General features: G+C 53.2%; 1 protein-coding gene across 6 annotated transcripts; it reads right to left on the bottom strand.

The window, feature by feature from the left end:
* Positions 1-39: 39 nt before the first annotated feature.
* Positions 40-27350, bottom strand: BCAP31 (B cell receptor associated protein 31). Of its 6 annotated transcripts, none has more exons than XM_037988799.2 (8): positions 27224-27350; positions 26021-26157; positions 23551-23678; positions 17606-17753; positions 3499-3634; positions 2476-2599; positions 1556-1656; positions 40-520 (listed from the first exon to the last, which is right to left on the bottom strand). In XM_037988799.2, the coding sequence occupies exons 1-8, from the start codon at positions 27299-27301 to the stop codon at positions 482-484; spliced, it is 891 nt and encodes a 296-aa protein (XP_037844727.1). In that variant the 5' UTR covers positions 27302-27350; the 3' UTR covers positions 40-481. The 6 variants fall into 6 exon arrangements, with proteins under 6 accessions (XP_037844727.1, XP_037844728.1, XP_037844731.1 ...); XM_037988800.2 differs by having other exon boundaries at positions 23551-23651; XM_037988803.2 differs by lacking the exon at positions 27224-27350 and adding an exon at positions 26697-27002 and having other exon boundaries at positions 23551-23651.
* Positions 27351-27501: the final 151 nt, after the last annotated feature.

The following is a 27501-nucleotide window of genomic DNA, read 5'->3' as shown; positions in this document are numbered from 1 at the left end:
AGAACCCTCCCCACAGCCGCAGTCACACAACACACCACGTACACACCATGACAACATTTATTGCCCTAAAGAGAAACTCCAGTCCACCTGCTCCACCCACCCTCCTGCGGGACCAAAGAAAACACCCAGAGGGCAAAACTAAAAGGGCTCAACCCAACAGGAAGTCAGCCCCACCACAAGCCAGACTACAACTAACTCGTGCCCTCCACGCTCAGGCGTGGAAGCCAGGGCTGCGCCAGGCATGGCCAGGCCAAGCCAAACAGGATGACAGCAAATGCATTCTGAACGTGTAGCAGTCAGGTCCCCTGTAATGTGCTGGGAGACTGTGGACGGGCCGAGATGACGAGCTATGAGCTGTGGAAGGGAATGGGGGAAGCAGAAGGGCACAAACAGAAGTACTGGAGGAAGAGGCTGGGCTCTCAGGAAGCAGCAGGCACGTGCCAGGTGGAAGCCAGCTGCAGGCAGGGGAGGAAGGAGGCCCTTACTCTTCCTTCTTGTCCATGGGACCATCTACTGCAGCCTGGAAAGGGACAGAAATCCCACAGCAGTAGGTTGGTTGGGTCCACTCCTCCCCTGCCACCTCCAGCCCCATGCCCCAGAGGTCCAGCTCAGTTCTCCTCTCTCCTAACAACAGCTGAATTCAATTAAGCAAGAGGCCCCCTCCTCAGCTGTACCCAAAGGCCTGCCAGGGTGGGAGCGTCAGCCCTGGCCCACCCTCTCGGGAAAGCCCTGGACCTAACACCAGCCAAGGAGGACTGCCAGGACCTCACTGGGGGCTGAGTCCTGGCTGCAGGGAACAGCAAGGCATCCAGTCCCCTTGAAGACCTGATCAGGCCCTTCCCAACTCTGCACACCTTTGAAAGGTGCCCTCGAAGCCCAAGTCCCGTTCGCCAAGCCTGCCCCATACAGAGGGCATGGGTGCCCCCTTTGAGGCTGGACCCTTCCTCCCCATCTGCTGTAGTGCCCAAACTTGGGCCACCAAGCACTGATGCCAGGTGTCCAAAGTTGGGAGTATTTACGTGGCCCTCACTCCCAACGTCAAGACCTCCTGGGCTTCCAGATGCAGCCCGGTGCACCCAAGCTAATCAGAGGACTCGGATCAGGCCTAGGGCAGCAGGCGATGGCAACAACCAGCGCCTGCTGGGGGAGGTGCCTTTTTGACACCTTATGCCCTCACTTGCCCAGGGATGTTTGCCCAACATCACCCCCCCAGTGCTCTAGGAAAGAAGGCCAGCAGTGGGTCCTAGAGTTTCACCTGCTTCTCTGTTCTTGACGGGGCCCCAAACCATGGACTGAACCTGAGCACAAAGGTAGGAAGGCTCAGAGCCTAGTGAGCCAGTGCCACTCCTGAGGGCCGCCTCGGCAAGTGCCTACATCTGCTGCCAGGCCACTCTCTCCTGTCCGGTGAAGGGTCCCACTCAGCAGGGCAGAGGTGGCCAGGGGGAGTCGGGGATAGGGCAGCCGGCCCCTCGGCCCCTGGAAGGTTCCCTCCCCACCCGTGGGGCTGCCTCATCGTGCTGTTCTGTCCTGGGCACAGCGACACAGGAGGGCTGACCTGCAGCTTTGCGTGTTCCTCCAGCAGGCGGTCGTACTCCTTGGTGAGGCCCTCAGACTGCTTCCGCATGGCCAGAACCTGGTTTTCAGCTTTCTCTAATTCTTGAAATGATGTAAATGACCAAGAAAACAGAAATGAAAAGACCCGAATTAGGGGGGAAAAAAACAACTGCTACAGACATAAGAAACTGGCCCAAATCCATCTCAAAGGAGGTTATACAGGAGACTACTTCTCAAAGCCACTCTGCTTTTGCAGGTCCCCAAAGTAGAGGGAAAGGGCTGACAAAAAAGCTAGATAAAGCAAAAGAAATACAGAGGATGTCCCCTAGTCCCTTTCATGGAGGGGAACTCTAGTGGCTCTCTGCAGGGGTAACCTCCAGGGAGGCTGAGAGTGGGAAACAAGGAGCAAGATCCCAGCCTGAAAGCGACACCCAATGACAGCCATGTCTTGCAGACAGCAGCAGCAGGCAAGGCCTGTGATGTTGGGGGAAAACGCCCCAGACTTAGTCTATGCGTGGGAGACCAAAAACAGGCAGGCCGCTCGGGAGCCGCCCACTCCCCTCCTGAACGCCACTCACACACTCCCCTCATTCTCAGCCCCCAGGCATGCTGGGGCTACCATGCCACAATGTGGACAGGAAAACCCCAGTGTGCATTGCTCTAGCATGGGGCAATCGAGGCCCACCAGCTGCAGCCTGGTTCCTCCTGAGCCCCATTCAAACCACTTAGCCTCACTGGCCTGAGGGCTAAGCATGACTGCATTGGGGTTGGAGGCACAGGGTGCTATTTGTTTGTTTTCAGCCAGCCCTCCAGCGTGCGTGCAAGGCTTGTTACTAATAGTTTAGCACAAAATGGGCAGCAGCGGGCAGAGGAGGCTCCTCTGGACTTCCCTCCAGGTAAGGACACAAGGTCGAGCCTCACTTTGCTTAGTGCTGGCCAGCTCATCATTTAGCTTCTGCAGGTCAGCCTTCAGGCTCCTGTTCTCTTCCTCCAACTTCACCTCAGCATTCCCGACATCCAACTTGCCTCCGTCAACAGCAGCTCCCTGGGAAAAGTGCCAAAGGCCAGGGTTACTCAGGAGGGAGGGAGGGAGAGGCTCCAGCCCCATCCTCCCCACCGAGATGCGGTTCCTCAAGCTGCCCTGGCGACTTGCCCCTTCAGAAATGTCAACGCAGAACCGAGCCACCACTTGCTCCCAGCTCCTAGGCAAAGGCCAGGGCGTGGCTGCCAGCCGAGGGAAAGAGAAGCGCCAGCGGGGCCACCTGCTGCAGCTCGCCAGGCACGCCTTGTCTGCCCTGGCCCCTGGCCCTGCCTCCTTCCTGAGCAGCAGGGCTCACCAGCTCCATGGTGCTCACCAACCCCTCCACGGATGATGGTGCCTTCTGCTCCCCACGTGGTGCCGCTCGCTGCCGTAAGGAGCCCGCTGTCTGCCTGGCCAGCTCCATCCCCCTTCTGCATCCACATCCCTCCGAGCTTGGCTCGCAGCTCGCCTCCTGACAGGATGTCTAGGACTGGCCAACCGCTCTGCCCCCACCTCCTCTCCAGCACTGAGGGATGCCACAGACCCCATGTTCCAGAGGGGGTGTGGCAATCTTGCAGGGAACAAGGGCCTAGCTGAGGGCCTTCAGTTCACACAGAGGGCCTGGCTCACTGAGGGGCCGTTTTTCTCAGGGAAGGGTCTGACTGGAAGCAGTAGATGGAAATGAGAGCAGCAACACCCTCCTCCTCACCCGGACCCTCGTACACAGACACCTCCTGCGGGCATACCCTCCCCACAGAGGACTTCCCCTCTGTGCCTCCACCCAACTCTGGTTTTTCAGGCAGTGGAAGTTTCATACATTTCCCAGCGTGACTGGCTAGCAGTGGCCACTGAGGCCCTACAGAACGTGGCTCCCACGGTGTAACACCAGGGCGCCCCATGGCGGGTCAGGAAGCTGGGCTCACCTTCTTGAGCTGGTCATTCTCTTCCATGTACTTCTTGGCCGCCTCACTAGCACTCTCTGCCTGCTTTTTAAAGGCTTCATTGGAGGCCAGCAGTGTGGCCTGCTGCGAGATGAGAGTCACCAGGCGTCTAAGCAGGCTGCAATTATTTACAAAAAGAAGGGAGAACTGAGAAAAAGAGCATGAAGGGCTGGCAGGGGCACCTCCTGGTTGCTCCCACCCCACATCTGGTTCCAGCCTGGGCCTGCCTTCTTGCCAAGGCAGCCGAGCGAGAAGCCGCCAACCTGGTGCTGGCAGCGGGTGGGAAAAGGTGGGGCTCAGAAGCTGTCCTCTTCCGCTGTGCCCAACGGCCACCCTCAGCTCTGGGAGGGGCTGGAAGCAGGAGCGTGGGGGGTTGGGAAGAGCCTTGCTACAGCATGAGGTCCCAGAACGCGGCACTTTCCAGGTCGGGGCCTAAACGTGCCAGACAAGCCACAGCACCACATTCCTCCCTGCGAGGCCGGGCTTGCCTCGGTAAGGTAACAAGAGAAGCTAATCAATTCGGGCACTTCCAACATGCCGGGCCGCATGCTCACATCTACCTGATGAGGAAGTTACTATCACTGCCCCAGCTTATAGACGAGGAAACTGAAGTTTAGCAGAGTAAATCAACATACCCAAGGCCAAAAACCAGAAATGGACATGGCTGGAATTCCAACTTATGTCTGCCTGACTCCAGAACCTGAGCTCAGAACCACTATACTCTCTAAACTAACAAGGAACAGCTCCCAGGTCCCAACGTAAGATAGAACTCTCTACTCTGGCCAGCCTCCATCCCAACCCATCATGCAGGCTGCGCTGGAACACATCCGTTATGTAACAGCGCCCCGAATGAGGTCTTCTTGGGCTGGAGGGTGTAGAGGAATCAGGACACAGGCGCACGCTGCCTATCTGAAGCAGCCAGGAGAGACAGGCAAACAGGTGGCAGTTGGAGGCAGATGCTGGTCCCCAAGCAGAGGTTAGAATGGCCACTTCATTTCCCTTGGTTCACCCCTGCCCCGAGATGTTAGCTGGCAGGAAGAGAGGAGGGAAGGACTCGTTCAAACAGTCAAAACAAGGCAGGGGTACCTTTCTCACACACTTCAGAAGGTAAGGGACACACAGGGCATGGGAGAAGGAAGAGACAAATCTGCTTAGTTCAGGGTACTTCAACAACAGCTTACTCAGAAGAGTTGAAGTGGCCTCCTGCCCCAGCCAGGCCTTCACACTTCACAGCCTCTGCTCATGGCCAGGGGCAGCCCGGAAGGGCTGGAGAAAGTAGAGAGCAGACAAGGTGAGCTACCTCCCTGGCCCAAGCCATGGCTGTCCAGGGCCTCAGCAGAGCCCCTTTCTAGACGCACTCAGCACAGAAAGGACCCACCCGGGCCAGGAGACGCCCCTGAGGTTCCTGGTTTGGGGAGAGGCTCCCAGGGGCCCCTGGCAGCACCAGGAGAGCCAGGCCATTGATTCCTGGCAGAGAAGGAGAGTTTCCAGTGACATGTGCTTTCTAAAATTAGCGGCCCAGGACCTCGTGGCCTAGGGCTCAGGTTTCCCTGCCTCAGCCCCCAGCTGCCCACCAGCCTGCCTCCAACTGGGCTGGAGCCTGAAGGTAGAGGAAGCTACTGAGCACCCTAGGAGCCAGAGAGAAACAACGTGTCTGACTCACATCGGCATGGCCAGAAGTCACTGGGGAGACCGAGAAAGAAAGGCAAGTCTGACTAAGACCCAGCCCCCTGGCAAAGAGCTGCCCAGCCCCAGAGCAGATCCCAGTGATGTAGAAAGAGGAAGAGGACTGCTCCTCCCAGCTGGAATTGAGGGGTGGGGGTCATGCCACCTGGTGGTAGAGATAGGACCAAGCAAGACTGAAGGCTATACTCCCCGCCACCAGGCCAGGCAAGTGGCTGCTGGTGAGTGCCCATGGCTATCACCCCAGTACCCAGGGAGACAGCTAACACGAATGCTTCCGCGGCAGTGCAGGAGAGGCCCAGCTCTTTTCGGACCGTCCCAGGCCTTTCCCGGCTATTGAGAACCAGGGCTTCCAAGATAAGCCAGGGCACACACAATGTGCGGTGCAAAATCCACGCCGTGTCTGCCCGAAAGCCTGGCCCTGCTCAGCCCCAGCCCGGGCCTTCAGTTCCCAGCCTTGAGACAGTCTGGGGCTCCCCTGTGCCAGGTCCCAGTTCCCCTTCCTCTTGCCAACCCTCACAGGCGCTCCCCACCCCCACAGCACCCTGGGCATACTCCTCCCACTGCACCCCCAGCCCGACAGTTCTTTTTCACACCTTCTAGGTCCTCTCTCTTCCTGCTGAACGACCCGGGATCATTCTCCCCCCAGGAACCTCGTCTTCAACCGCCTCCTTCCTGGAGTCACCCTGACCAAGTCCCTGGTCTTTTCCTTCACATATATTCCTCAACCTAGGCTGGCCAAGGCCTGCCCTTCCAAGCCAGCAGCAGGGCCACCAGTGGCCTCCTAACTGCCAGTCCAGAGGCCACCCTGAACTCCTTGCTCTGCTGCTAAGTTACCCTCCTGAGGTTCCCTCGCAACACCCTCCTCCCACGGTTATTCTGCTCCCTCTGGAGTCTGCACTCTTCAGCTGACACCCTTCCTCCCAGCCACTCTTATCCCTGAAAGGGTTTTCTCTGCAGCCCAGACTCACACCTAACCTCCTGCTAAACGTTGGCTCCTGGATGTCCCCAGAGACATTCCAGACTCAGCTTGTCCAAAACAGGCCTTCCCTTGCCCTGCCTGACCTGACCACCTCATGTAGCCCCTGCTGTAGTGGTGGACAGGCAAACCGCCTTAGACTCGGCCCTCTCGGCCCCTTAGCCCGAGCCACAACCCAGTACTCTTTCCATGTCAACTGCAAACATGCCCGCCATCAGCCCCACTGCCGGCGCCTCTTCCCTATCTGCCGCCATACGGCTTTCCCATCCACCTCCCAGAGCAAGGCAAATCCAACCACGTCAGCCCTCTGCTTAAGCCACCTGCTGTCAGCACGCAGGCCCTCAGTGAGCTCTCCTCCCTCACTAACCACGTGGTCCCCCTGCTCTAGTAACACCTAACCCCTCACCATTCCTGGAACATGCCTGGCTCTGTGTGGCAGTCCTCCAGGCTGGAATGTCCTCTCAACCCAGCTCGATCCTCACCTCCCCGAAGAAACCCTTTCAGATCTCCCACCCCATCAGAGGGATGCCTTCTGGGGGCTCCTGCAGCAGCCCCCTAGGCACCCACATGTAACTACCTCATTTTCTGTTCTCTGCGTGGCTGCCATCCGTTTATATGGCTGCCCCACCAGGCTATGAAAGTCTTTAGGCTGGGCACTGTGCCTCCATCTGTGCACTCCCATACCTGGCACACTGACAAGGGGTCTTCCGCCCACTCCAGCAAGTATAGCTAAAAAAAGGCTGGGCTTCCAGATGACCCGATCTCACTCCCAGAAGAGAAAGTGCTCCCTGACAGGTGAGGGGACAGGTTTGAGGCTGCACATCAGGCTGGACAGAATCTCCCTGGGCCTAGACTGCACCTGCGTTCACCTGGGAGCCTGGCACCAAGAGGGGCAGAGGCAGACACAGAGCTGCTCAGTCTAGCAACTGACGAGACAGAAGACAGTGGGAAGGAGCTGTCTCAGACCCGTGCTGATGAGCAAGCCAGGCTCATGGCTGCAGGGGGAAAAACCATTCACTGCCGCGAGCTGAAGGCATAACCCAGAGCTCCAGCCTCTGCGTCTTCGCACCCTTAGCCCCCACCCAGGGCCCCAGCAATGCAGACCAGGCCCCCTCTGATCACTGGCATTTTTCAGCCTAGGAGCCAACCTTCTAGAACATTTTCCTGCTCCCTCACACTGGGTCACTCAGGAACATTAACGTGTGCTTCTGTCTGTTCCCTTGTAGCTTCCCAGGCCCCCAGGAGGGGGCACGGAACATGGCCTTTACCTTCTGCCTCTACTGGATCTCCCAAGTAGTCTTACTTGGCAGAATCACTGTTCTTAGCTATTCATTTCCGGAAAACAGGCAAGAACCTAAGAGCCAAAGGCATCTCCTACAGATACAGGGTGGTCACCAGGAGAATGGCCCAGGGTCCAAGAAAAGGCCAGTGAACGAAAATTAACAGAATCCAGATGTGGCCTTGGCAGACACATGGCAGCTCCAAATGCCTCAATGTGACTGGGCTTTCTTGATAGAATGTTCTTGGACACTAAGCAGGGCTATCGTGCTTTTATAAAAGGTTGAGTAAACCAGAGAAGGCAGGAGAAACAGAACCTCTCCACAGACTCTAGAGAAACAGAGCCAACCATATCAAGTAGGGAGAGCCATGACTCATAAGTGCTTTTCGGCAGCCCTGTCTTCCCCCATGAGCAAGGGGAAGAGGACATGGGCTTAATAGGAAATGGGGAAAGAGCAAATCCCGACCAAAAGATTCCATGCTATGGCTTCCCCAGCCACCCCTTGGGCCCACCCTGCTGATGGGTTTCAGGTGAGTCAAGTCATTCAACCCCCAGCCCCTGCATACATACAGTGTTCACACAAACTCACTCCTCTGCCCCCAGCCGGCAGAAAGCCTGTGTCCCAGCGCCACCTGCTGACTTTCCAGGCCTATCGCAGGTGGCCAATAGACTGGGTGAACACGCCCAAGCTGTGGAAGAAAAAAATGAGGCAGCGCCCAGGCAAGGAACCAAGTCAGGCGACGCCTCAGGAAGGCTTCAGTGAAGGAGAATGACTAACACCAGGGCTTCCACTGTCCTGAGCGACTCTTACCCACCAGTCTGGAATCAGGAAGACAGGTTACAACTAGGAGAGTCACCTAGAGCAGACCCGAGAAGGCCGCCCCGAAGGGTTGCCCCAAGTCCATTTCGGTACAGCTGCTTGGCCTTCCCTGTAGCCTCCCAGCACACAGATGCTGGAGAAGACGGGAAGAGGAGGGCTAGAGTTGGGGGAAATGGAGGCCGTTTCAAATGAGAACATGCCTTGTGGCAGCTCCAGCCCACAACCCAGATGGAGCTCGCCCGTCCTGAGGACAGTGCAGCAAGCACAGGGCGAAGGGGCAGGTGTGGGTCTGGCCTGTCCTCCCTTCTTCTTGAGAACAAGCGACATGGACCAGCTGGGTTTCTGGAGTTTTGCTGTGTATCTTTTTTAAAACCAGCTATCTGAGGGGTTTGGGGTAAGCTGGAGGGCAGAGAGCGACCGAGTGAGGTAAGACAACTTAGGCAAAGGTAGTCTGTGATTAGATGACTCAACCTAAAAAAGAAGAAAAAGGAGCTGAGCAAAGCAGCACGGGCAGCTCCATCTGGGCTAATGGCAGCAATGGGATTCTACCCTGGAGGGTAAGGAGGAAACAAAAGATGCCTGTGGATCAAGTTCAGGTCAGCAAAAATCCAGGGGGCTCCCACACAAACAGGGGCCTTCCTGCGCCTGGCTGCTAACCAGCACTTTGGGCCTAACCTTGACCGCCACCGAAGCTGAATAAGGCAGAGAAGGCAGTGCAAGTCCTCTGAATACACAAACCCCAGCCCAGAGGGAGCTGCTGTCCCCAACACACTCCAAGACTCAAGAGGGCCTCTAGCTAGCTGTGCCCCCGAAGCGCAAGGTTGGCAGGAAGAAACAGGAGCGACTGCCAGAGTCTTCCCCAAGCGGAAACCAGTGGCTCATCCAGTGTGGTCCCCTGGAGGTGGCCCCGATGCATCCATCTTCACAAACTGTCATAGCTCCTAAGACCTGAAAAGCTAGGCTTCTCATCTAAAAAGCCTGACAAGTTCGACACAGACACGCATCTAAAGCTGTCACCATCATCCCAGGACAGCCCATTCAGTCACCAAAGATTTCAGCAGCCCTTCACACGTGCCACGCCCTTGGCACTGAGCTGAACAGTCTAAAGGGCAAGAGCCCAGGTTTTCCATGATGGGCAACCCTGCCAAGTGCCACGCCTCAAGAGCTGGATGTGCAGGCTGCCCTGGGACCCAAGGACAGCACTATGGGTCAGCCAGGGACACGGTGTGGGCCCCTCGGAACAGGCTCCACAGGGAAGCCTTGGAGATTCACGAAGAGGAGGTGCTGGCTAGGCCGTTCCGCACAGAGGCCCCCAAAATGCTCAGAGAATCAAGTGGGGGGAGAGCATGTGTTACGTGAGGCTCTCCCATGAGGCCCACATGACTGCTTCATGGCAGGGGGAGGTCAAAGCAGAGACTGTGGGGGAGCCACGTCCTGGTGGATCCATGTGATAGCAAGCCACTGGAAGCGGGGTACACAGGCCAAAGAGGGGAAGACAGGTGGCAGGGAGCCTGCTTGGTCTATACGGGATGGTGGTGGCCCCACCACAGCAGTGGTCCCAAGGGTTGTGAGAGAGAGGCTTAGGAGGTGACGTCTACAGGCTGTTTCATGGGTGGAGTCCAGCTCTGCAGGGTGAAGACTTCTGGAGGTTGGCTACTTGACAATGTGAAAGCGCCTCAGCCTGCTGGGCTGCACACTGAGAAATGGTCACAATGGTTGGGCAGTCACATGGGACAAGAAGAAAGGGCAGAGCAGCCCCAGGCTTCTGGGTCAAGTCACAGGATTTAGATAGTAGTGGCAGAGGCAGGACAAAAGCTCAGAAGGCTTTGGCTAGGAAGCTGGGACTCTCCCACTGCTGTCCCAGGGAGCAGCAGCAGACTATGGGGGGCGAGGAGTACAGGCTTGCTTCTAGGTGTGATGTTTCCTTTCAGGCCAGGCCCCCTTTCCCAATTACAAGGGCTACTCGGGGGCTCTCAGGCTAACCTCCTGTATGTCCTGAGCCCAGTCCCGCTGAAAACTAGTGCCAAGCACGAGACTTTCTCCGGAATGTGCTCCCCTCCTTGGCCACTAACCTGGTCACATCCTCCTTCTTGATCTTGCTTCCCTCTTCCTTCTGATCCCCGATCTTCTATCGCTCTGCTAGAGGCTGGAGTCCATCCTGCCAGCACATTCCCTTTGCCCTGGCCTCAACATCTTTGCAAAGCCAGCAACGCAAGCTCGACTGCCCGGAAGCACCCTATCCTGCTCATCTGCCAGGCCTCCCCTGCTCAGTCCTGCTTTCCCTGTCCCCTCCTTTCCTTGCTGTCCCCAGGTCTGGCCAGAGGTCCCACTCTGCAACCAGCCCTCATGCCTAGCATGGTAGTGTTACCCCATGGGCAGCCAGAGCTCCCTTTCCAGCAGGGGGCTGGGTCCTCGCATTCCGCAAGTCCAGAGCAGAACCAATATCATCTCAGACTCCCAGAGACTGGAAAAGCCTGCTGATTCAACTCCACCTGGGCCCCTCAGGTCTGTCCCCTCCACCCTACTCCTGCTATCACTGCCTCAGTTCAGGTTCCCAGCAAGTCTCACTGACAACCTCCAACTTGGTCTCCCCATCTCAGGCTCTCCTGCTCCACTCCATCCCATACACCCTTGCAAAATATTAATCCCCACAGGTGACCGTATCCCAGCAGTACTGGAATACCCACTAGGCAGGCTCTCTACCACTCAGGAAAGTTGCATACAAAGTCTGGAACCCTTTACTCCTAACCGTCTAACCTGCTCAGGTCATGAATACCTGCTCACGTTCAAGAACTGAGCCTCTCAGTGGGACATAAAGAACATGGAAAGAAAGAGGGGTGGGCATGGTGGCTCACACCTGTACTCCCAGTGCTTTGGGAGGCCGAGGTGGACGGATCACATGAGGCCAGGAGTCAGAGACCAGCCTGGCCAACATGGCGAAACCCTGTCTCTACTAAAAATACAAAAATTAGCCAGGTGTGGCGGCATGTGCCTGTAGTCCCAGCTACTCGGGAGGCTGAGGCATGAGAACTGCTTGAACCCAGGAGGCAGAGGTTGCAGTAAGCCGAGATTGTGCCAATGCACTCCGGCCTCGGCGACAGAGTGAGACTCTGTCTCAAAAATAAAAAAAGAAAAGAAAAAAAAAATCAACAACAACGAAAAAGAGAGAGACAGATAATAGGAGTGGCACAGATGCTCCAAAGAGGATCAGGAGGCCGAAAGAAAGCTGACTAGCTGAGGCCACTGTTTATGACGTCAGAAACAGAGCTGCGGGCTCAACGTCCACCAAAGAGGAATTGGGCAGACACTCAAGAACACTCAAAAACGCTGGAGAGGCCAGGCATGGAGGCTCATGCCTGTAATCCTAGCACTTTGGGAGGATGAGGTGGGAGGATCGCTTGAGCCCAGTAGTTTGAGATCAGCTTGGGCAACAGAGCAAGACTCTGTCTCTAAAACATTAGCAGGACGTGGTGGCACATGCCTGTAGTCTCAGCTACTCGGGAGGCTGAGGCAAAAGGGCAGGGCTGCAGTGAGCCATGATCACACCAATGCACTCCAGCCTGGGTGACAGAGTGAGATCGTCTCAAAAAAAAAAAAAAAATGCTGGAAACAGGTCAGTTGTCCCAGAAAAGCATTCATGATAAACTGAGTAGAACATTCAAGTCACCAAGGGGCATTTAAAGCATGTGGTGCTTTAAAGCCCCGTGGTTAACTTTTTTAAAACACGGAAATGTTTTTTAAAAAGCATGTGGAGGCTGGGTGTGCTGGCTCACGCCTGCAATCCCAGCATTTTGGGAGGCTGAGGCGGGTGGATCACCTGAGGTCAGGAGTTCAAGACCAGTCTGACCAATATGATGAAACCCCGTCTCTACTAAAAATGCAAAAATTAGCCGGGCGTGGTGGCATGTGCTGCAATCCCAGCTACTCTGGAGGCTGAGGCAGAAGAATTGCCTGAACCTGGGAGGCGGAGAAGCCGAGATTGCACCACTGCACTCCAGCCTGGGCAACAGAGCGAGACTCCGTCTCAAAAAACAAACAACAAAAAAAGAACCCGTCTTCTCATCGGCAGGCCTGGGCCAGCCCAAGCATCTGCATTTCTGAGAAGACCAGGTCCTGCCAAGGTTGCTGGGCTCTGGGCCACACTTAGAGTATCAAGGTGCAGCAGAGCAGATGTCAGTTACCCCAGTTCCAATGATTAAGATGGGAAAAAGGAGAAAAGGAACACAGTGTGCAGAAAGCGCAGATGAGAAACCATGGATGTGGGACACTGGTTGTTTAGTAATAAAAATTGCAGCTGGGCGTGGTGGCTCACACTGGTAATCCTGGTACTTTGGGAGGTCAAGGTGGGCAAATCGCTTGAGCCCAGATGTTCAAGGCCAGCCTGGGCAACATGGGAAGACCTCTCACCTCTACCAAAAAAAAAGTTAGCCAGGGTTGGTGGTGCACGCCTGTAGTCCCAGCAACTCGGGAGGCTGAGGAGGGTGAGGCTGCAATAAGTCACCTCACTCCAGCCTAAGTGTCACAGTGAGACCCCATCACAAAATCAATCAATCAATCAATCAATCGATGGCGCAAAAAGGCTGGAGTAAAATAGAAAACAAAGATTTCAAACCAGGTCACACATCTCTGAGTAGGGAACTGGTTAAACCCCAACAATCCCTTCCAACAACAGAACACTGCGCAATGGCTGAGGATGAGAGAGGTCTATGTGAAGAATGTGGACCAATTGCTAAGATGCGCTGTTGGGTGGTAAGGGCTAGTCAAAACAGTGCAAAAGCAGCCCTGGCACTTGTAAGGAGAAAGTTATCCAAACATGGAAAAATTTACTGAACAGTTCAGAAACACAACAACCATTACCAGCCACTATCTCTGGGGATGGGGCCACAGGGGAGCTCACCTGACACTTCTCTATTATGTAAAGTTTTTTTGGGGGGGGCGGGGGGGTTTGTTTTACAATGAGCAGGTATAACTTTCGTAACGGAAATATGAAGAGGACAGCTTTGTTTGTTTTGTTTTGTTTGAGATGGGAAGTTTAGTTCTTGTCACCCAGGCTGGAGTACAATGGTGCCATCTTGGCTCACTGCAACCTCCACCTCCCGGGTTCAAGTGATTCTCCTACCTCAGCCTCCAGAGTACCTGGGATTACAGGCGCCCACCACCATACCCAGCTAATTTTTGTATTTTTAGTAGAGACACGGCTTTACCACGTTGGCCAGGCTGGTCTCAAACTCCTGAGCTCAGGTGATCTGCCCACCTCAGCCTCCCCAAGTGCTGGAATCACAGGCGTGAGCCACCGCACCCAGCCTGCTTTGTTTTTTAAGTGTTTTCTGCAAGCTGCAAATGGGGTGCGTGGCCGTAAGGCTGGACGACAGCATCACACAGAAAGCCAAGTTCCTCTAGGGTCACAGCCAGCATCTTAGATTTAACTCTTAGACTAGCAAGAAATATGTATTTCTGCCAAAATTCCAGAAATGATTAACTAGATCACTTATGGGCAACTGGTGAGCCAAGATGTGGGCAAGAAGTGTGTGGCTGCTTGAACCATCTGGTTGAGAAAGTAGTAGAGCCACTCACTTGTCAGACTTGTTCAACAGTGAATTAGGTGAGGCCTCACATGCGTGTCAAAGGGAATGGTAACAGAAAAATGAGATAGGCTATAGACACCAGAGAGCAGATCAGGACTGTGAGAGCAGATTGCAACAGCAGGCCAAAGTGAACTCTGCACTCTAGCCTCCAGGCGTCACTTTGGGAGTATACTGGAGGGTCTCATGAGAACTGCCTTTACCGGAAGCCACGCATTCATGGTAGAAAGGAAAGTACAAGCTGTTCTGCATCCTGATTGTGGTGGTTATTAACTGATGCTCTGCATGTCAAAACACTCACAACTGTATGCCAGAAAGTTAATTTTACTATATGTCAACTTTTTAAAATGTCGACTGTAGGAATTAACCTGGAACATCCTAACTTCACACTAAGGCACACGGAGAAGACTACACTGAGCGTAGCACATTCGTCTAGTAGCCTAGCTATCCCAAAGCCACAGGAGGGAGGTGACCATTCCACTGTCCTCTGGCATGGTCAGACAATACCCGTAGTGCCCAACCTGGAGTTGTCCTAGAAACAAGATCATGAAAGCAGAATGGAATCAGGAGAGCAAAGGACTTATTACTAAAAACCAGTCTGTGGGGAACCAGCACTGGCATACCTGCTACCACTATAACAGCTTCTGAGGCTGCAATCTGTTCTCAAAAAGTTGGCCCTTGAATGCAGCCCCCCAGATATCACAGAAATGGCAGCAAGCCTGACAGGGCCAGCACCTCCCTCCTAGTAGCTCCAGCCTTCACTCAAGGGTGCTAACAGCTCATTAACTTTCGCAGTAGCTCTGCCACTAACTCAAACTGAGTTGCAGTAAGCTCCAACCCCCAAGTCTTTGAGCTCCTGGGTAGCCCAGTCCTCCCTGCCCTTTATGAACCTACATGCATGCCTATAATAATGCCTCCCCATTGAAAACTCAAGTCTCATTAAAGTTGTTCTGATCAGGAAGCCCATCTAGATAGCTGAGGATTCTGAATGGTCACTAACCTTCTTGCTATTCCTCCTAGCATCCATTTCTCCCTACTTCTGCTGACCATGACAAACATCCTCGTGCAGATAAATACTGAGCAAGCCAGATGTAAAGAGTGAGCCCCCTGGCCAGGCGCGGTGGCTCACACCCGTAATCCCAGCACTCTGAGAGGCCGAGGCGGGCAGATCACGAGGTCAGGAGATGGAGACCATCTTGGCTAACATGGTGAAACCCCATCTCTACTAAAAATACAAAAAATTAGCCGGGCGTGGTGGCGGGTGCCTGTAGTCCCAGCTACTCGGGGGGCTGAGGCAGGAGAATGACATGAACCCGGGAGGTGGAGCTTGCAGTGAGCCAAGATGGAGTCACTGCACTCCAGCCTGGGCAACAGAGTGAGACTCTGTCTCAAAAAAAGAGTGAGCCCCCTAAGGCTTCTACGTGGATGTGTTGATGGAGCCAATCCACAAGGCAGCCACTCATGTAGGTTAGGACCACACCTAACTACACTGTTCTGCCGGCACCTTCCCCACACTTTGGCATCTGGTCCTTAAGAACAGACTCAGACTGGCAAGTGTCATGCTAAAAATCCATCTACACTCCATCTATAGAAGGCTGACAGAACTTCTCCAGGAATTCACAGCAGTCACCAATGATCCCACTCTTCTTTTCCGAAAGCATACAAGCTATTCTTTCTAGAGCATGGTTGGAGATTAAAGTCAACCCTCCCCAGATCAATTCCTCATCTACCTTCTCCCTTTGGAAATTGGGACGTTTGCCAGGCTGCAGTCTGCCAGTATCTCTCCCACTCTGCAAATCCTCAAGCATCGGTGGCAATTTCATCTACAGATGATCTCAACAGCTTCTGGACATAATCTCATCAAGTCGAAGTGCAAAGTACATCATTTAGGGATGCTACTCTTGCCCACCTGTAATTTCCATTTTCTCATCCCAGTGTTTCCTTTGCCCTTGACCACCTACCCTCCATCTCCTTCCTTACACAGACATATAAAAGGGACTGCCTTCTCCCCACTTCTCCATATCTTTCATGATTCAGAGCTCCCGGCAGGTTTTTACCTTCCCAATACTATTCCTTTTTTTTGAGGCAGAGTCTCGCTCTGTTGCCCAGGCTGGAGTACAGTGGTGCGATCTCGGCTCACTGCAACCTCTGCCTCCCGGATTCAAGCAATTCTCCTGCCTCAGCCTCCAGAGTAGCTGGGATTACAGGCACCTACCACCAAGCCTGGCTAATTTTTTTTTTTTTTTTTGTATTTTTAGTAGAGACAGAGTGTCACCATGTTGGCCAGGCTGGTCTCAAACTCCTGGCCTCAGGTGATCTGCCTGCCTCAGCCTCCCAAAGTGCTGGGATTACAGGCGTAAATTACCGTGCCCAGCCCACCCCCTCCCCCATACTATTCTTAAAGCTCTAGATGCTTTTCTGGTAGATGGCCTAGTTTCCTCTCTTTCCCTCCTCACTATGGTCTTTTTTCCTCATTTTGCTATCATACTCAGAATTCTGGTTTTGAGACTCAGTCTTCCAGAGCTGCTTCCCTTTCAGCCTCAGACCACAAGATAATATTTGTTTGGAACTTCCTGAAAAATCTAGGGTATGTGTCTCATTCCTCCCAGCCTTCTCATTTCCTGACTTTCCTAAGTTTGAAGATAACAAGCTTGTTGATCAAATCTGTGATCAAACCCATCATCTTGAAAAAATGTGTTTGCGTTTTCTACCTCCACCCCTCTTCCCAACTTGGTCGCAGAGAATACAAAATCATCTAAACGACAGACTTTAAGACAAGTCTAGTGACTGGTAAAGCACGACACACCAGGTGACTAGAGAGCAAGAATCTCTTAGGCATGGAAATTCTTGAGTCTCGCAGCACAAAACCAAGTGGGGAATAACTGTCCGTGAGCCTGAGAATCACTTGGTGCTATTGTCTGAGTGCCCTTCAAACTTCATGTGTTGGAATTTAATCCCCACTGCGGCAGCATTAAGAGGTGGGGCCTTTTGAGAAGTGATTAAGTCATGAGAGCTCCACCCTCAAAGCAAGCACCTTTCCAATGCCTTCATACACCCTTGGTCTGAGCTCCCATCTACCTCACAGCCAGGCCCTGCTGATCAGAACGGCTGCGTGAAGCAGGAGGCAGCAAACAGGGCCCCAGGCTCAAATAGGCACTTCGTAGTTGTCTAGTTTTGCCCAACTAGTTACCCTTGGCCCTGATCAAGGCACTTAGTTTTACCAAAAACATCGCCAGAAATACTCTGGCTGCCATGGAACGTAACATGCCCTCATGAGTTTCATGTGGGGAAGGCCCTGAGGTGAGGTGAGGAGAGGAGAGGCCTAGCCTCTTCATGTCACTTCTACCTGCTGTCCCTAGGTCAGCACCCCAAACACAAAGAGCCCCCCATTCAATTGCTCCCTTGTGAGTTGGACTCTGAAGGTCCTCTCCCAGAGGAGGGCAAGGCCTTACCCGTTACACCTCACTCTCCATGCAAACAGTGTGAGACAGTAATCTGTTTGCCTCAGAGTATGTGGTGTGTGAGGGTCTTCTGATATTTCGAGCAGCCTTCTCCTATCCTCCACGCAGCCTCTGGAGGTCAGGAGAAAACTATGTGGTTTCCCTAACACAGACAGGGCTTTGGGGTCCAGGCCACAGGCTGAGGAGGAATCAAAGTCACAGGGGGAGACTGAGCCCACTGAGCTCCGTGTCCCTGGCTAGCCCATGGCTCCTTTCACAGCACCTGCCCCCTCAAACCCCACTCACAAGGACAGCAGCAAGGAAAAGCCAGCAATGTAGAGATTCCTCTGGGCACGGAAAAGCTTCATGTGGAAGTGTTCCATGGCCCCAGGATTGTTCTGGAGGTTCACCTTTTCGGTCACATCATCATACTTCCGAATTTCGCGCACGGCATCTGTGGTGGAGCAGAGAGGAGACAAGCATTTAGCGGACGCTAGGGCAAGATAAGGCCATACCAGGCAGACAGGCGGCATGAAACAGGTCAGATTCACTTCCCTCAAATCGGCCTCCCCAGTTCTTCCCACTTCTACGCACACACACCCATCATGGGATGCTGTTTGTCAGAAGCTCCCACCCTCAGGCCAGGCGCAGTGGCTCACACCTATAATCTCAGCACTTTGGGAGGCAGAGGCAGGCAGATCACCTGAGGTCAGGAGTCCGAGACAAGCCTGGCCAACATGGCAAAACCCCATCTCTACTAAAAATACAAAAAAAAAAAAAAAAAAAAAAAATAGCCCAGCGTGGTGGTGGGCACCTGTAATCCCAGCTACTCGGGAGGCTAAGGCAAAAGAATCATTTGAACCCGGGAGGCAGAGGTTGCAGTGAGCCGAGATCACGCCATTGCACTCCAGCCCGGGGGACACAGCGAAACTCCATCTCAAAAAAAAAAAGGAAGCTCCCATCCTCAGACCCACTCCTTCCTCCAGCTTTTCAACCCCTGGCCCCCTTCTACACAGGCCCCCAAGCTTGCTCTGCAGTTCAAGATGCGAACCAAGCCTAAAGAGTTTCTGGAAATGGCGGTGGCTTCCTTTTCCCATGATGCCCCCAACCACATCTTGTTCTGCTTATCTCAAGTTGGCCCAGAGGTACCTCCCTGCCATGATAAGCCAGGTTGAACTTGGTGATGGAAATGCCTGCTCAGGGGATCTAAGGTGCTTAAGAGTCAAGACCCAGGCCAGATGTGGTGGTTCACGCCTATAATCCTAACACTTTGGGAGGCCAAAGCAGGAAGACTGCTTGAGGCCAAGAGTTCAAGACCAGCCTGGGCAACACAGGGAAACCATGTCTCTACAAAAAAAATTTTTTTTTTAAATAGCTGGGCATGGTGGTGCACACCTGCAGTCCCAACTACTCAGGAGGCTAAGACAGGAAGATCGCTTAAGCCCAAGAGGTCAAGGCTGCCACGAGTTATGATCACACCACTGCATTCCAGCCTGGGTGACAGAGCGAGACTCGTCTCAAAAAAAACAAAACAAAACAAGCAAACAAACAAACAAAAAAACAGGAGTCAAGACCTGCAGGATGCCAGCTAGCGGTCAAGGGTTTCATTTCAAAGCTTTACAACCGGTTTTATTATTTATAATGTTTTATTCTGGTTACAAAAGAAATTCACACTCATGGAAAGTTCAAACACACCCAAAATGTAGAAGGGGAAAGGATCCCATAACATAATCACCTCCAGCAATATATACAATAAAAATGTGGCCACCTCATCTAAAGTCATTTTTAGTCATATTACCCTATGTTACCTGCTTCGTAATAGACACCCATCTCTGAAATTATCTTAAACACATTTTTGGGGTCCATCTCTCCCAAACTAGACTACAAACTTCATAAGAGCAGAAATCTTTTATATTATATCCCCAGGGCCTGGGATAGTTTTGGGTGCAGAGTGGGCACTGAAATAATTGCTGAGTCAGTGAGCAGCCTCTGCTCCTGAAAGAGCCGCTGTTACACATAGAGCTCCAGTTAAAAATATATTTACGTTCGTCTCTAATGTAGAAATTGAGCCACACCAAACCTACTGCTTTTCCCCATGCATCCTGAGACATCGTTTTAAGTCAATACACTAAGATCTACCTAAAGAATGCTCTTAATAACTCCCATATGAGAGAGGCACTGTATGGGTATCAAGGTTTTTTTAGGGTGGGTTACAGGGTATCACTCTGTCACCCAGGCTGGAGTGCAATGGCATGATCCCGGCTCACTGCAACCTCCACCTCTCAGCCTCCCCAGTAGCTGGGACCACAAGTGTGTGCTACCACACTCAGTTAATCTTTTCTTTTTCTATTTTTGGTAGAGACAGGGTTTTGCCAAGTTGCCCAGGCTGGTTTCAAACTCCTGAGCTCAAGCAACTGCCTGGCCTCACGAAGTGTGGGGATTACAGGTGTGAGTCAGGGCACCGGTCTCATGGGGTTCTTAATTTCTGGTTTTAGGTTGCTTGGTTTTTATGTTGATCTTGCATTATAAAAATCTGCCCATCCCTCGGTACCACGAAGCGAGTACTCTCAAACGCTGTTAGCAGGGGTAAAGACAGCACACCTGTATAAAATGCAAAATGTTCATACCCTTGGGTTCAACAATCCACCTCTGAATTTATCCCACAGAAGTATTTGCATAAATTTGCAATGATTCAAGGATGCTTATAAAGAATGAATTATGGCACAACCACATGAGAGAACACTACATGATCTTTTTTTTTTTTTTTTTTTTGAGACAAGAGTCTCGCTCTGTTGCCCAGGCTGGAGTGCAGTGGCCGGATCTCAGCTCACTGCAAGCTCTGCCTCCCAGGTTTATGCCATTCTCCTGCCTCAGCCTCCCGAGTAGCTGGGACTACAGGTGCCCGCCACCTCGCCCAGCTAGTTTTTTGTATTTTTTAGTAGAGACGGGGTTTCACCGTGTTAGCCAGGATGGTCTCGATCTCCTGACCTCGTGATCCGCCCGTCTCGGCCTCCCAAAGTGCTGGGATTACAGGCGCGAGCCACCGCGCCCAGCCTACATGATCTTTAAGAAGAATGAGATTGCTATAAAAAGATGTCAGCCAGGCACAGTGGCTCACGTCTGTCATCCCAACACTTTGGGAAGCCGAGGTGGGGCAGATCCACTTGAGGCCAGGAGTTCAAGACCACCCTGGCCAACATGGTGAAATCTCGTCTCCACTAAAAATAACAAAAAATTAGCTGGGCATGGCGGCGGGCGCCTGTAATCCGCAGCTACTCGGAAGCTGAGGCAGGAGAATCACTTGAACCTGGGAGGTGGAGGTTGCAGTGAGATAAGATGGCGCCACTGCACTCCAGTCTGGGCGAGAGTGACTCCATCTCAAAAAAAAAAAAAAAAAAAAAAATGTTTAAGGTGCAGTAAGTAGAAAAAGCACAATCCAAAGTATTGGCTGGGCTTTGCTATGGACAGCAGTCTTGTCTCAGAGCTGTGCTGCCTGCTTAGGTGTGGAATGCTCCTCCTGCCATTTCCCAGCAGGAATGTGGAAGGAAACATAAATACTTTGTGAGTATGATCCCACTGCTGTAAACATTTTATTAAAGATGTCAGTATAGAAAACGCCTGTGGAAATGCACAACAAAATATTCATGATGGTTACCTGTGGGACATGGGATTATGGGGAGTTTTTCTTTTTTATTTATTTATTTATTTTTTGAGATGGAGTCTCGCTCTGTTGCCCAGGCTGGAGCGCAGTGGCGCAATCTCGGCTCACTGCAAGCTCCACTTCCCGGGTTCATGACATTCTCCTGCCTGTCTCCTGAGTAGCTGGGACTACAGGAGCTCACCACAGCGCCGGCTAATTTTTTTTTGTATTTTTAGTGGAGAAGGGGTTTCACCGTGTTAGCCAGGATGGTCTCGATCTCCTGACCTCGTGATCCGCCCACCTTGGCCTCCCAAAGTGCTGGGATTACAGGCGTGAGCCACCGTGCCCGGCCAGGAAATTAACTTTCTAAATTCAATTTTTGAGTTTTTAAGATTACCCATTATTTTTGTAATCAGAAAAACAAGATAAACATGTTTTCTTACACTGTCACCTGCATCCAGGAATCCCACCATCCTAAGGACCACTTTGGCCAATGACCATGAGTGGGGATGGGAGACTGAGCAACACTAACCCAAGTCCCACAGTAGAACCTGGCCCTCCCTGTCTCGGGTCTCAGCCCAGGTGGGAAGATCCTGCACCCTCAGCAACTCCACCCTCCAGACGGATCTTCTCAACCCTCCCCGCCCCCAGGCAAGGCCACAGCTCTAGCTAGTTATGCCCGTTACCCTTCACTAGTACCTGTGACTAACACTTCTATTTGAAGAAGGCTCTGCAGATCTTTCTAGATTATGCTTAACATGAGAGTAGGAAGTAGCCAGCCATCATGGCCATATGTCCCTCTAGAACTTCCAAGCAGTTCCCTGATCCCAAAAAAGAATGAAGGCTTTGTCAACTACTGGATTCCGCAAAGGATCTCTCAGCCCACTCAGCTGCTCTAGGAAAGAAACATACTCCTTCTGGTTTGGGGAAGGGGCAAGGCCCTGAGGGAATCATCCTCAGCATGGTCCCTCCCTTCCCCAGTTCTTCTCCCCACCCCAGACCCAAAAGCCAAAACACACATGCTCAGTTCAAAAACTCAGTAGCCTGGGGACGACACATACATTCCCTACCTACTCCTGGCTTGGAGGCTGCTCAAGGAGAGAACCCTGGTTAGAAAGAGCTACCTCTTGGGGCCTTGCCAAGTATTTCAAGAACACTGAGGTACTCGGGCAGCTGGCACCTACCCTATGTGGTTGGAAGCTGTCAGGTCACACTTGGCCTGTTCAGAGGCAGTCCTGCCTGAACATATCCTATCAGGCTCCGAGACAGCAGGAAAGAGAAATGCCTAATGCTGAAGCTGGTGGGTGAGGCTTTGCACATTCCCCTGAACCACAGCCCCTCACCCGCTCAGCGTTTCTGCTGGGACTCGGTGGGAGGAGTGTTCCACACCTAGGCAGGCACCACAGCTCTGAGACAAAAGAGTGGTATCCACAGCAGAGCCAAGCCAATATTTTGGAACCCGAACAGGGGAACATATCGATCACTTACCACAGCAAAACAACAAACATCTAACAGTCAGACAAGAGCTTTATTGATTCTTGTCTCCAGATGGTCACCCCACCACCTCATTGCAAAATGTCTGCCTTTCGTCTTAACACCACCTGGCCTGGCCTTATCCCTGAGCTTGCTTGCCCTTAGATCAGTTTATCTTTCAAGCACCTGCTGGTATGCACCTCAATGTCAGAGTTTACAGAACTACAGAGCTGGAAGGACCTGGGAAAACCTCAAGTCTAGCCCAGATGCAGAGAGGTCTAGGATCTCTCCCCAAGATACGCTGCCACACATTTCTGTGTCCTCCTCCTACTACTACAGGGAACAGCAGGACTTCCCAGCTAGACTCACTGTGTGCTTAGTTGCTCAGTCCCCCATTAAAGGTCCTGCTCCAGGCAACTCTGCTGTTCAAGTGACTGGTGAGCAGCACTACTCAGACCAAGGTCACAGGCCAGTTAGCTTCCCTTAGCTTCAGTTCTAGAGTGACCTGAGGAGCAGCCTCAGAAACCTAAGGCGTCCCTTCTCCCAAGGTCTTGAAAAAAAGCAATGTAAGGTGGCCATCACAAGGCTGCACACAAACTGCTTTGGTATAAGCCCACGCCCACTGCTAGAGAGGCCTCTTTTTTTTTTGAGATGGAGTTTCACTCTTGTTGCCCAGGCTGGAGTGCAATGGAGCGATTTAGGCTCACTGCAAACTCTGCCTCCTGGGTTCAAGCGATTCTCCTGCCTGAGTCTCCCAAGTAGCTGGGATTACAGGCTCCCGCCACCATGCCCAAATAATTTTGTATTTTTCGTAGAGATGGGGTTTCACCACGTTGGCCAGGATGATCTTGAACTCCTCATCTCAGGTGATCCACCCACCTCAGCCTCCCAAAGTGCTGGGATTACAGGCATGAGCCACCATGCCCGGCCTAGAGGGGCCTCAAAGTGAAGAACCGACTAGAGGTCAGCAGCATGGGCAAAGGGAGCCTCTTCCTCCCCACAAGAGAAAGACACAGCATTTCATTGGTCTATCTCCCAGCAGCCAAAACTGGATGCTACACATCAAAAGCGGCAAAGGGTTTTGCAGCAGAGACCAGGGTCTAGGTCATGTAGCTGCCCTCAGCCACAGCTCACTCACCGATGACCAACAGCACAAGGATGACAATGAGAACCACAAAGAAGGTGTTGCCATAGGACACTACCAACTCCACCAGCCGGGACTTGAAAATCTTCTGCCATCTGTGAAGACGACAAAAAGGACGGGAGCTGAAGAGAAAGCACACACACGGGCTCTAGGCTCCTGAGCAAAATGGAAATCCAGCTTTGCACTCTTCTCCAATGGCCAAATAGCCCACACAAAGTCAGCCTCAGTGGCTTGCAATTCTCTAATTTGATATCCATTCAAGAGTGTTGGAAAAAAGGCCAGGTGCGGTGGCTCACACCTGTAATCACAGCACTTTGGGAGACCAAGGTGGGTGGATCACTTGAGGTCAGGAGTGCAAGACCAACCTGGCCAACATGGCAAAACCCCGTCTCTACAAATAAAGTACAAAAATTAGCCAGGCATGGTGGTGGGTGCCTGTAATCCCAGCTACTCAGGAGGCTGAAACAGAAGAATCACTTGAACCTGGGAAGCAGAAGTTGCAGTGAGCTGAGATCGCGCCACTGCACTCAAGTCTGGGCGACAGAGCGAGACCCTGTCTCAAAAAAAAAAAAAAAAAAAGGTGCTGGTCCACGTACAGATCGAAATGTCTAGAAAACTAATCTTTTTTTTATTTTGAGACAGTCTCCCTCTGTCACCCAGGCTAGAGTGCAGTGGCATGATCTCGGCTCACTGCAAGCTCCGCCTCCTGGGTTCATGACATTCTCCTGCCTCAGCCTCCCGAGTAGCTGGGACTACAGGCGCCTGCCACCACGCCCGGCTGATTTTTTGTATTTTTTATTAGAGACGGGGTTTCACCGTGTTAGCCAGAATGGTCTCGATCTCCTGACCTCATGATCCGCCTGCCTCAGCCTCCCAAAGTGCTGGGATTACAGGCGTGAGCCACCGCACCTGGCCTGGAAAACTAATCTTAAACACAGGTAGTTGGCTGGGAACAGTGGCTCACGTCTGGAAACCCCATCCCTACAAAAAAAAAAAATATATATATACACACACACACACACACACACACACACACACACACACAAAATTAGCTGGGCATGGTGGCAGGCGCCTGTAGTCCCAGCTACTCGGGAGGCTGAGGCAGGAGAATCACTTGAACTCGGTAGGTGAAGGTTGCTGTCAGGCGAGACCACACCACTGCACTCCAGCCTGGGTGACAGAGCAAGACTGTCTCAAAATAAAAAAAAAAAAAAAAAAAAAAAACAAAGAAACCACAGCAACAAAAAGAAAACACACTGATAGTCTCTGAAAAGGGAAACTTACTTTCCATTGTTCTCCCCTTTGTAATATTCAAAATGTCTGCCCCACACACATGTTATTTCTTTAAACTGTCTTTCCACATGATAAACCTTGGTTTGTCTATATCCCCCCCCCCACCCTGGGTTATGATGAGATGGACCCTAGACCTTACATCATTTCCCTCCACAAATGCTTTGGGATGCAGCTCTAAGAAGAGACTTCAGAAGTCTTTACATATTGTTCAAACCAGCAAGAAGCCCTCATCATCAGGGCTAGAGATGAAAATGCCAATCACTGTAGGCAACAATATTTGTTTGAATCTGGACCCAACAAGGTAATGATTTGGCATTTGGTAGATAAATGTCTTAAATCCCTCTTATTCTGGAAGCTCCCCCTTCCCTCCCCTCTTTCATTTGCTTTTCCAATTTGCTTTGTGTAGAAATCAGATTGTCTGTCCTCTAAAGCTTCCCAGATTAAAGCTCCCTGGGGCCCTCTATCTCTGCATGTCTTGTCAACTGTACGAAGGTTTGGTTTTCTGCAAGAATCCTCCTCAGGCAGCGCTGCATACTTTCTGTGGTATCACATCAGGGATAATTTTTCATGAAAAAACAGTTTTTAAAAATACCTGTGGAGATTTGGCCTTATTTGTAATATGTGAATTTAAATAAGGACGTGTTCAGGTATTATACATAATTAAAAATTAATTTCCAATTCACTTTTAACAGGTCCTCTGTTCATTAAAAGGGAATATGGCTTCATCCTCCACAGGCTGAGTAATGTTCATGCAGCCACTGCGCAATGCCAGTGAGACTAGTTAGGACAAGAGTCACCAAATCAGCAACAACGTGACCCAGTGGTGCAAGTCTTCCGAATCCCACGCTGCCATCCCAAGACCCCGGGGGCCAAGAGTAGGCGGGAGGGCATCATTTCCAGAACTGTAACATGGATCTTCCTGCCTCTCGGGGGCATTCTGAAGACCAGAAGGCAGGGGACACAGGAAAAGGAACTGAGCAAGTCATGACGAAGCAGAACCCTGGGGAGGGTTGGCAATAACAAACACAACCCCTGCCACCCCCACCCCTGACAGGTTCTACCTGTTCCATCGGGTTCCAATTCCAGGGTCCCCCAGCTGCACACACCAGTCCCAGGGCTAGGGCACAGGGACCCTCCCGCCTAACTCGCCTGCTTGCTCCACAAGCCATACCTTTTAGGAGAAATGAAGGGAATGCAGAGAAGCAACACAACAAACACCTCCGCATAGAGGAAGGTGGCAACTGCAGTCCACTGCAGACTCATCCTGCTGCTAGAAGGTTTCCCCACAGGAAGATGTGAGCTTGTTTCCTGGCAGGGCACAGAAGGAACAGGATTTGTAAGCGCTGGGCAGCCAAGAACATCCAGTTCAGTTACCCTTCGAGGCTGGGGCCGCCACTCTCCACTCGACCCCCTGCACTTTGCTTCACAGTCTCTGACGCGCTGGCGGAAGCAGGGCTCCACTAGGCAGGGCCGCTTGGCCAGCAGCGTTCACAGGCCCCACAAACTTCCGTTCGCTGGTCAGTTACCCGCCCCCCTCCAGCACGTGTGTCAACACGTCCAGAGCGGCCTCTCCCAATGATCCCTGTCCCAGGGAGTCCGAGATTTCCGACGCCCGTTTAACTGAAAGGCGTTCTTCGGGAAGAGCAGTGCCAGAGCGCCAAGAGGAGGACGCCTCGGCACCCACTGGACGCTCCCTTCCCCGCCAGGCAGAACTCAGCCGCAGAGGCGGGCGCTCTGTTGGCCCAAATCCCCGCTACCAGGCGGGCCCAAGGCCGCATCTAGTCCAAGCGCTGCCGACGCCCCCGCCTCCCACCGTCCCCACGGCGCCCGCGGAGAGAAACCGGCACCTCCCTCGAGGCTCAAGCGGCCTTCCGCCCGGGGCCGCTTCGCCTCCGGTGGGCTGGAGGCCCACAAGAGCGACTCCTAGAGGGCAGGATTCGGGACCAAGCGCAAAAGCAGGTCTCGACCAAGCACCTCAAGGCCCCATACGGGGAAAGTTCTAGACGCAGTCTCCTCAGAAGCCAGGGGTCCTTCCAGTAGCCCTCGAGGGCCACAGCGCCCACCCAGAGCGAGAGCCGACTGCGCGCACCGTGGGCCCTGCCGACATGACCCCGGCCTGGCACACCGTCCCCGAGGCCCAGCCCGGCCGCTCCTCCAGGTGGGGCTTCACCGCCCCCCACCCCGCCCCCGAGCCCAGCTTCTAGAAGCACCGCCCGTTTTCCCCTCTCCCCTGCCCCTCACACCCAGGTCGGCTGCGGGCCCCGAGATTCCCCGGCCCCCGGCCCTCCCCGCGCCGCTCGCCTCTCTCCCTGGTCGAGGGGCCAGGGAGCCTCGGCGGTCCCGGAGCTCAGCCTGGCGCGCGGAGCCCGCTCACCGAGTTTCCCACAGTCAGCGTGCAGGCCCCGCCGCAGCAGCCCAACTCTCCCACAGTAGCCCCGGCCCCGCCCCTCATCCCGCGGCCGGAAACCGGAAGCGCCCGCCGGGCACCGCCCACTAGCCCTCGCGAGGCCCAGGAGGCTCCGCCCACCGCCGCTTCCCGCCCCGCCCCCGAGTGGAGGGCCGACGCCCCGAGCGCGAGAGGAAGCGGCGCCTGGGGCTCTGGGCGCGCGGGGAGGGGTGGAGCGAGCACGCGGGCGGGGCGGGGCTTTGGCG

Source organism: Chlorocebus sabaeus, chromosome X (genome assembly GCF_047675955.1).
Source record: "Chlorocebus sabaeus isolate Y175 chromosome X, mChlSab1.0.hap1, whole genome shotgun sequence".
Lineage (NCBI taxonomy): Eukaryota > Metazoa > Chordata > Mammalia > Primates > Cercopithecidae > Chlorocebus > Chlorocebus sabaeus.
Note: the sequence above shows the minus strand (reverse complement) of the source record. Positions and strands in the feature narration are given on the sequence as shown.